Below are 9586 nucleotides of genomic sequence, written 5' to 3'. Positions count from 1 at the left end.
ATCCGAGTCCCAGCCACTCTCGCTGGGGCCCCGGGCTCTGCACAGCCCACGGGATGGAGCTATGGTGGCCGAAATGGCTGGGCCTGTGCCCCTGCCGTGGTCAGCCCTCGGCGGCCCCGAGCAGCTCTCCGCAGCTGTGGGGAAGCTGAAGGAGCGGACAGCGGGGCGCTTCGGCTGAGGGCACTCTCAGCAGCGGGGACAGCACTGCCCCTCAGAGGCGTCTGGATGACGCACCTCCACGTGCACCTGCCAGGACCCAGTGAGTTCCGTGGGGGCTGGGCTGCCTGCGAAGCCAGCAAGTGTTTTGAGTCCACTTTTAAGAGTAGTTACAGATCTGAGGGCATCGGGTTCCAGGATCTCGTGGTGGGGGGTGACCGATGTGGCACGGTGGGGGCTCGCGTTGGGGACCAGGACCACCGCGGTCCCACGGGCGCTTGTCTGAAGCTGGAGCTGTCGCCCGTTCAGCACATGCCACCGTCCCTCTGCTCTCTTCCTGCCAGGCCAGACCACCCGGTGCTCCACGTGTCCTGGAACGATGCCGCGGCCTACTGCGCCTGGGCGGGGAAGCGGCTGCCCACGGAGGCCGAGTGGGAGTACGGCTGTCGGGGCGGCCTGCACAACAGGTACTCGGGCCCGTCCTGCCCCGCAGTGGGCTGGCCTTTTCCTAAACCCCTGCGCCTTGCTTAGGTTAGAACGCCGACCTAAACCACAGAACAGCTTTGTCGTCCGGGCTTTCCTCATGTCCGTGAAATTATTTAGGAGACCCCGACGGGCGGGTCAGCACCCGCTCTCAGCCGCACACGGCTGAGCAGTGGCCGAGTGGGCTCCTGCGGCCCCGAGCGCCCCCAGCGGTCAGGGCCCTGGCGCGGCGTAGCCTTCCACGGAGCCTCTGGGCCCGCTGCCTCGCGCTCAGCGTTCGCTGTTTCAGACGTCTCTCCGCTTTCAGAGCCACGAGACGGAAGACTCATGGTGGGGTCACGTCTTCTAGGAAAGGCTCCTTAAAATAGCGAAGCCTTTATACAAAAGTGCGGCGTGATGGTGCCTGAGCATGCTGCCACATGAGTCCAGAGCGATGTCTGCTTTCCCAGCCTTCTTGCTATAAGTCCTTTCAGCTATGCCGTTCATTTCAGGCCTCCTGAGTGCTCCAGAGTGACAGGCTGTTGTCAACTTGACGTGAGCTAGTTATGCAGAAGTTAACGAAAAATCCTGATGAAAAGCTTTCTTTATATATTTAAAATAAAAAAATAAAATAGCTCGCTCAGAAGTAGCGAGCAGGGCGCCCTGTGCATCGCATTCCCTCGCCCTCAGCCCGGGAGCCTGTGCCCGTGGCAGGCTGATGCCTGTGTCTTTTCCACAGACTTTTCCCCTGGGGCAACAAACTGCAGCCGAAAGGCCAGCATTACGCCAACATTTGGCAAGGCGAGTTTCCCGTCACCGACACCGGCGAGGACGGCTTCCGAGGCACCGCGCCCGTGAGTAGCGAGGCTCCGGAGGAAGGGGAGGTGGGAACCCCCAGGGACGGGTGAAAGGCCTCTCCACCCCCCCGCCCCCCATGGCCAACACACTGCCCTTGCTGCACGCATCCGCCTCCGCACGGAGCAGATGCTAACAGTTGGGCAAGCAGCCTCCCTTACAATGCGTGTTCCTTTCTGATTCCATGAGACTTAGAAGCTGGAGGGACAAAAGGGTGTAAAGGAGAGAACGGAAGGGCCCGCGAATGCTCCCACCCAGCCATGTCCGCGTCAGCTTTGGGTGCGTTTCCTGTGTTAGTGACGCTGATGTCGCCGGTGGGTGGTGGGTGCTTGCGGTGTGCCAGGCGTGGCACCGAGCTGTTGGCACGAATTACCTCGTTCACTGTGGATGCAGCTCTGAGAGGCGGGTCTGGTACCCCCGGTCTCCAGGGGAACAGCTGGGATTTAAATCCGGTTATTTGTTTCTGAAGGCCGTGCCCTCACCTGTTACGTATGCCGGCGTGTGTGTTTCTGGTGTGTGTGGGCCTAAATGTTTCTTACATATTGCTTTTGGGTCGTCCTAAATACAATACTTAAAATCCTGCTGTTTTCCCCTGTTTAATATCAGGGACATTTTATCTGCCATTAACATTTCTTCACAAATACATTGTGTTCATTCCCTGGATAACTTGGCATTTGAGTGAACCCTAATTTATTTACCTCTAATTCCTGCAAATTTAGGTTACATCTTTTTATTTTTTATTTTTATTTTTCTAAATAATAGAACAGTCAGCTCCTTATGCATAAATATTACATTGCCTCTCTGATAATAGTTTTGAGATAGAGTTCTGTCAGTGAAATTAATGAGTCAAAGCCTAGAAAATGTTCTTGGTAAGAGTTTTAGATCTACGGCCAGTGTTTTCTAGAATGCGACTCCCCCAGAACCCCTCCCCGCGTGTGTCACGGTCCCTTTCTCTCTGCCCGCAACATCATGTGCCGATGAAGCAAACGGTCTGTTTTCTCCTAACGCAGGGAGGAAAAGTCTTGCGGTGGGGACCGCTCGCCTTCCTGGGTTTGTTGTTACAGAGAAGAATTTCCTTTCGATGATCTTTCAAACAGCTGTCACTTTTTTAGTATTTCTATGTTCGTTTCACACAGAAGTACTTTTTCCAAAATTTATAAGTCTAATACAGATATGTTATTTGGAACATGACCAAATGATTCCAAATTTCAACTGAAATAATAACTCTGTGTCTTGTGTATATTATTATATTCAAGATATTTTGGAAAAGATGAGCGAGGAGACCTGCGACCTGCCAGAAATTCAAAAATATTTTGGGCTATCCTAGTGAAAGAATTATAGTTTTAATTTTTGTCGGAATTAATGTAAAAAACAAATTGCACGAGGCCGTGCACCTTATGTGCTCATACCATCCTGTATGTACGACTTAGGTCTGTGACGCAGGAATCAGCCTGAACTCATGGGAAATATGTGTAATTCAGTGGAGGCTAGAGACGGTTCAGGCCGAATGGTAGCTGGTTCCTCCCAGTTCCCTTTGGGGGTCACTGGTGCCCTCACAGGCACGTCGATGATTCAGCAAAATGAGTGATCACAGGTCTCAGCCTTGTCTCAAGCTCTGCATGGGCAGAGAGCCAGCCAGTGCGTGCGGAACGCTTCTGGTCAGCAGAACGGGGGTTGCAGGCTGCACAGAATCGGGATTAAGGTGCCTGGTGAGGAGGCACACGAGACCCCAGAGGAGGCGTTGGCCGATGCAGACAGCAGGACAGCGCCATCGAAGTGTCACTGCTACGCATCGTGCCCCTACTCCGCTGCGGTGCGCTCACCCTGCATGTGGCTGGCATTGTGGTGTCGGGCCCATGCCCAGCTTTCTTTAGCAGCGGACACACCGAAGAGTCTGGCACAGAAGGGCCTCAGCAGCCTGGATGCCCCTGATGGGTGCTAGGCCCTGAGACGTAGGGCTGCTGCAAAGCCTTGAAGTCTCAGGAAGGGGCTTCTGGACCAGACAAACAGGTGCCCGTCGGTTTGAGTCGAAGGCCACGGGAGGCCGTCAGCTGTGAATATTTTACAGGACTTGCTGCTGCATGGTCTCCTATCACTGTGTAAGCACATGAGCCTTCAACGAAAATCGCCATTTCTTCTGAAGTCAGGGCAGCTTTTCAGAAAACAGAGTTCCGTTTGAAATAAGGACACTGCAGATGTTAGGGCTGGGATATTTATCGGGGCGTCCAGCAGATGTCTGCCTGGCATATGTTCAACAGAACTTACCTGAAGAAACGTCTAAGGCAAAATGAGAATGGTGACCAGATCCTCTCAAAGAGCCCGTTTCAGAAACAGGACCCAAAGAGGAGGTGGCAAGGCGGCCACAGAGAGGCGACAGTGACCGGGGTGGGAACGAGACTTGACGAGGTCTGCACCTCGGATCGGGGCTGTGTACACAGAGACGTGTCACAGAGTCACCGTGACCGCCCTCTGTGTCCTCGTGCTCTGGGCCTCAGGAGTAGGGCTTTGTCTTTGACGCTGCGGTGGACTGCAGTGAAGTAGCCCCCTCGCCTGCTGTTCTGCGGCTCGTGTCACATCCCCTCTGAGTTTAGCCGGGCCCTCTGTTAGGACCACTGCCACCCTCAGGCCTGGATTCACGTTTTGCTGCCGCTGAGCAGTTAACTGCTGTGTTCGCTTTCAGTGCTTCTCGGCTCATTCAGGGACAGATAGGTGTGTTTGAAGTATTCTCCATGGACATTTGTTTTCTTTCGAGGTTCCCGGACGGAAGCTCTGGTTCCTTTGTGATGGATTTGGCAATGAGCAGTTAAAATTTCTCTTCTAAGTGGCACATCCACATATGGGAATTTGAGGGGAGGGTGACCTCCGGATTTTACCTTGCTTAAACATCAAATCATTGAAAGGGGAAACTCCCCCCGCCCCAAACCCGGGAGTAGATATTATTGTTTCCTCATCTTTGGGTTTATCAGCACCACGTAGATTAAATTTCTGGCCGGCCTAAGTGTGGGCACACGAAGGGACCTGAGGCCGCCTGCCTGGGAGCCCGGCCGTGTGTCCTGCACGCCTGAGAAATGGGTGCTTCCTCCGAGGTGTCCCACCTCCTAACGCTCGTGTCCCTGGCTTCTTCCCGCTCAGATTCGTTTGTTCTTTTCCTCCTGGCGCCGTCCAGCTGTGATTTCACCTGCCCTCTGATCGTCTCCAAATTCTTTTATTATTTTTTATTTTTATTATTTATTGTTATTTATGCCTACAGCACCTGGTCTTCCTAGGTGGTCTCCCATCCAAGTACTAAGCAGGCTCGACCGTGCTTAGCTTCCGAGATCAGACATCGGCCTTGTTCAGGGTGGCATGGCCGTAGGCTGTAGACCATGGACCGTGGCTCCACTGGGGCACGAACCCAGGACCTTCTGCGTGTAAAGCAGACGTGCTAACCGCTACACTATGGAACCACGTCCCATCTCCAAATTCTTGAAAGGACAGTTTGTGCCTATGGCTTCTCCTCCTTTACTGCCCCTTCGACCTTTGAACTCTGACCCCAATTCCCAGATGGCGCCCTCTTGGGGGTCTCTGTGGCGTTTGCGCCCATGCCCCTCCCCTCGTCATTCCCCACTCATCCCGCCCCACGTGTAGACTTGGATATTTTATTTTTGGTGTATTCTTCTTTTCTTCCTCATTAAGCCGTTTGACATCTTCTGCCATTTAACTGCTTCCTGCCTTTAGGCCACAGGTGTGGAATCCCAGGAGGGGCTCGGAGCAGGTGCTGCCGTGTCCCTCACGGGTGCTGAGCAGGGGGCCGCGTGGTGAGCCCTGGGTGCTCCGCCCATCCGATTTCGTTCCTTGCTCAGTGGCTTCATCGCCTCGGCCGGCCCAGGTTTCGGGTGCTTCACAGTCGTGCCGAGACCCGAAGCCCGAAGCCAAAGAGAACCGAACTTTAGTCTATTCATTCCTTTAGTTCCGCTTCATTAGTATGCGAAAAAACATAAATTTACGAAAAGTTGTTTTTAAACCCCAAGGATAACTTGATTTTTTTTCGTTTGAAAAATGAGATTTTTCTTTTATGTTTGAGGATTTCCATAAAAGTGTTGGAAAAAAAATTTAAGTCACTAAAATAGAAAAACTGTTCTGCGTTTATTATCGTTCAGTTAGTTTTTTCTGTTGTCCCTCCTCCTCATCAAGGCTTTACACTCCGGTTGTGTGTCTGTGGCAGCGTTACGTGGCAGACTGTCTGACCTGCCTTTGACGTGCCATTTACTTGCTGGCTGAAGAACCTGTACAGTTTTTGCCTTACAATTCCAGAGACCGCAAACCCTTTTATTACAAACATGCTTGGTAGTGAATTGATGTTTTCTTTATAAAAAGAAGTCCCTTGAGAGCTCTGATGACAATGGCTGAGCTTAAGGATAGAATGGTGAGTTGGAGGGTCTGGTGGAGAGGACACAACGGGCTCTCAGCACTAAGGGACATTGTGTGGCGCACGTAGCTCAGCTCCGCTGGGGCCTTACGCTGGTCTAATGTCATGCTTTCGAAGGTCTCAATACCATCTACCCCCGCCCCTCGCCCCAATCAGATACAAATTTGATTTATGGCCAAGACTCATCCAGTAGGAACAATTTTACAGCTTCTCTACCATGTGACATGTATAAACTTCCCTCAAGTTTCTCAACTCCTCTCAAGAGCTCAGCGCTGACAATGTCTCTTTCTTTCATTTTAATTTTAATTTTTACATTGGCCAAATTGTATCTTAACTGTTGGGATGAAAATTAGTATTCAGACTTGGAAGTGACAGGTCTTAGTGCATTTCTGTCCCAGAGAGATTTGCTGAGCGAGGTGAGAAGTGTGACAGCAACTTTCCTCTTTGTGTCCGTAGGTCGACGCCTTCCCCGCCAATGCTTACGGCTTGTACAATGTAGTGGGGAACGTGTGGGAGTGGACCTCGGACTGGTGGACCGTTCACCACACTGTTGAAGAGACGCTCAACCCGGTGAGCCCCCTCCCCAGAGTACCCAGGCGCCCCTCTCCCGGACACCCTGGCGGGAACTTCCTGCGTTTCTGGGGGTACCTATGTGCCCTTGGAATTAACCTTGGCGTGTCCCCAGGGGGACATGAAGCACATGTCTATTACTTCAACCTGAAAGCATCATGTACAAGTGTCTGCGAGCATTTCACGTGCTGCTGGGTTATGATGGCAATAATCATTCGAGGGGATCTGCCTATCACTTTAGAAATTCTGTTCAGTCTCACCAATTTGATCAGGGTGAGAGATAGAAATATGCAAACTTCATTAATGTTTTATTAATAACTGGTGAGATCTGCTAGATGGTACTTATCAGGTAGCAAGCTGCCCGATTTTTGATTCATCGAAATTTGGATCAAGGCGCATTCTTTGGCGAGAATGAGAAAGGGTACTTCCTGGGTGGACGCTGAGTCAGGAAGTCGAGTCATTCCCTGATTATTTCCCAAATTCACAGTATGTCAGTTCAGTGCCTCACATGCCTGGGGAGTCTAAGATGGCCACGGGCATCTGAGTTTTACCTGATCCAGTGTGGGAACAGGATCAGCAAGCATACTATGCTTCCTGCACCACACTCTGCGCTCAGGGTAGACAAAAGTGGGCACACTACATGGATGTGTGTACAGAAAGTACTTCCTTTAAAAAGAACATCTCTGAATAAAGTTTTTGTCGTGTGAACAGGTTGGGGCAAAAACAGCATGTAAAAATCCTATCTCTAGCAAACTAGATATTCATAAATTAGATTGAAGAATGTATATTTATACCGAAATCAGCTCCCTGGGAACTTGATTTGCTTAATTTTAAACCATAACCTTTCGAAAAGGCACAAAGGATAAAGATAACATCCTTCTTTCTCTTTTCAGAGGAGGGTTAGACAGCTCAGAGTGATTGAAGAATTTGTCAGACTCTGTGCCGCAGGCCGTTTTTCGGAAAGTGGGGATAAATTCGTTTGAGTTTCTCTTCACAGCATAACATGTGGGCTGCTCATGAATAATCTAGGGACACAGATCTGCTTTCTTGGGTGCAGAGGAAAAAGCCAAGTTCTTCGGAAACTGTCACTTCTCCCTCATTTTCTGGCAGGGCCAGTGGAAGTGGCGGTCAGAGACGGCCCGTCTCTCCGAAATGATGAGGTTTGAACATCTCGGTGGGTTTGTGGTCAGGAGATGCCATTCCTGACTAGCCTTTGCTGTCAGAATCAGAAATAGAATTTGTCCCTCTCAGAGAAAAGCATCTGCCGGCTTGGGAGGGGCCGCTCCAGGCGTCAGGGTTCTGGTGAGTTGCGAATCTGTCTATCTGCCCATCTGTTGTCAAGCTGAGTGCTCGCTAGCTCCCAGTTTTATAACCGCTTGTTTTTCTTTGAGTTTACAGGAAAATCCACATCCAGTTTACCCGTTCCAGGCTTTATCTTAGAGGTTGTCCTTGCTCTGTAAATTATTCTCACGTAAAGTTTCTCTTTGTCGCAGTGGCCTCGTTTGCTTCCCGATTCGACTGTGATAAAATTCGATAGTTTTGAGAACCAAACCCCAGCTCCCTAGAAAACTCACTCCCCATCATTCAGATCTTCACAGCTCTCCTCCGTGTTCAGTGCCGTAGCCAGCAGATGAGCCGTGGCCATGTCATCCGGGTTACTCCCTCCCTCTCGGTGCCCTGTTGTAGCTAGAACCGTCTTCACAGAGAGCAGGCCTAACGCTGTCACTCCTGTTTAGAATGCTCCAGTGGCTTCCTGTCTGAAGACTCAAGTCCAGACTCTCAGAGCATGACTCGTGAAGCCTCAAATAATTTAGCCCTTTTGGAGCTCTCTTTGGCCATATCTTTTTATTCTTTTTTGAGCATCTAATTGTGAAATCTTAAAGAAATTAAGAAATATACAGAGAATAATATAACGTACCTATGTACCTAGTATTTAGACTTAACATATCTTAAGTTTATGGTATTTACTTTATTTCTTTTAACCAAGGAAAAAGGACAAAACTGTTCTCCTGTTCCACACTTGGTACTGTCGGTATTTTTAACTGAAGCTGTTCCGGTCGATGTTGTGGTTTTCAGTCATCATACTTTAAAATCGGCATCCGATAACTCTAATATCCGGCTCCCCCGTGGTCTGCTTCTGTTGTCTGTTGTCGTTCTTGGTTTTCAGTCACGTCTGGTTTTCTCATGTGCCTGGTGATTTCTGATCGAGTACCAGGAATTATGTGAAGAAACATTGTAGGGATTACTGAGATCTGGATGCTGTGATCTTTCTCTAGAGAGGATTTACCGTGGCTTCTGGAAACTTCTGTTTCAGATTGGCATATGTTTATTGGGGTGATTCGAAGGTGAGCTTCAGCCCCTGTGAGAGCTAGTCTTTTTCCCAAAGAAAGGATGAAAACTTAACTAGGTTTACTAAAAAGATTAATAACTCTGCAAGAGATGTCCCATTTCATTTCCTGCTAAAAGATTAAGAATCTTACAAGTGGTGTCCTGTATCGGTATTACAGTGAACCCCCCAACCCCTCCCACCCTAGCCCCACATTTAAGCTCAGCGTTTTCACCAAGGCCTCATCTCCTCACGCTGGGCGTCGGGAAAGGTTTTACCTAACGTTTATGTATTTTCCAACTCATTAATTCTCTTCTTTAAAATTTTTCACATCCAACAGTCCATATTCATAAACACTTTTCCCGAAGTGCAGCACTCTGAATCAGAGTGCAGTCATCATAGATTTTGGGGGAGAAAACGCGTGGGCTCTGTAAATGTGAAGGCGGCCGCTTCGCCTTCTCCCTCTAGCCTTCCAGATTACTTGCGTAAAGTGTATTTTGAGTTCAGAAGCAGAGCCGTGCCCGCATCCTTGTGTGGGAGCCCCGCTTCACCCCCGCGGCCTGGTGCTTGGGGGTGGGGGTTGGGCAAGCCAGAGGGTTTATACTTTACAGTTACGGTGTTTTGTCTTTTTCCTCCCTGAAGGGCTCCAAGTGCTTTTTCTCTCTCCCTGACTTTCCCTTTCTTTATTTCTCACATCCTCAAAATGTTCCTGATTGTGTAAAGCGGGCATGTGGTCCCAGTGTCATCACTCAGGGTCATTCCTGGAGGTCATTCCTGGAGCGGAGAACTGGCATTTGATGTGCAGAGTC

At 50.0% G+C, this 9586-nt stretch overlaps 1 protein-coding gene and 1 pseudogene across 1 annotated transcript in view; one reads left to right on the top strand and one right to left on the bottom strand.

Annotated features, from left to right (window-relative positions):
* The window catches only part of SUMF1 (sulfatase modifying factor 1), a 79281-nt gene that overhangs the window by 41334 nt on the left and 28361 nt on the right, over nt 1-9586 (top strand). The window contains exons 6-8 of the mRNA XM_023533305.1: nt 501-623; nt 1358-1472; nt 6338-6451. Of these exons, the coding sequence (XP_023389073.1) occupies nt 501-623; nt 1358-1472; nt 6338-6451 (352 nt within the window). The remainder of the gene's footprint in view (nt 1-500; nt 624-1357; nt 1473-6337; nt 6452-9586) is intronic.
* LOC111742773 lies at nt 4715-4830 on the bottom strand (annotated as a pseudogene).

This window comes from Pteropus vampyrus, unplaced genomic scaffold (genome assembly GCF_000151845.1).
Source record: "Pteropus vampyrus isolate Shadow unplaced genomic scaffold, Pvam_2.0 Scaffold100, whole genome shotgun sequence".
In the NCBI taxonomy this organism is placed as follows: Eukaryota; Metazoa; Chordata; class Mammalia; order Chiroptera; family Pteropodidae; genus Pteropus; species Pteropus vampyrus.
Note: the sequence above shows the minus strand (reverse complement) of the source record. Positions and strands in the feature narration are given on the sequence as shown.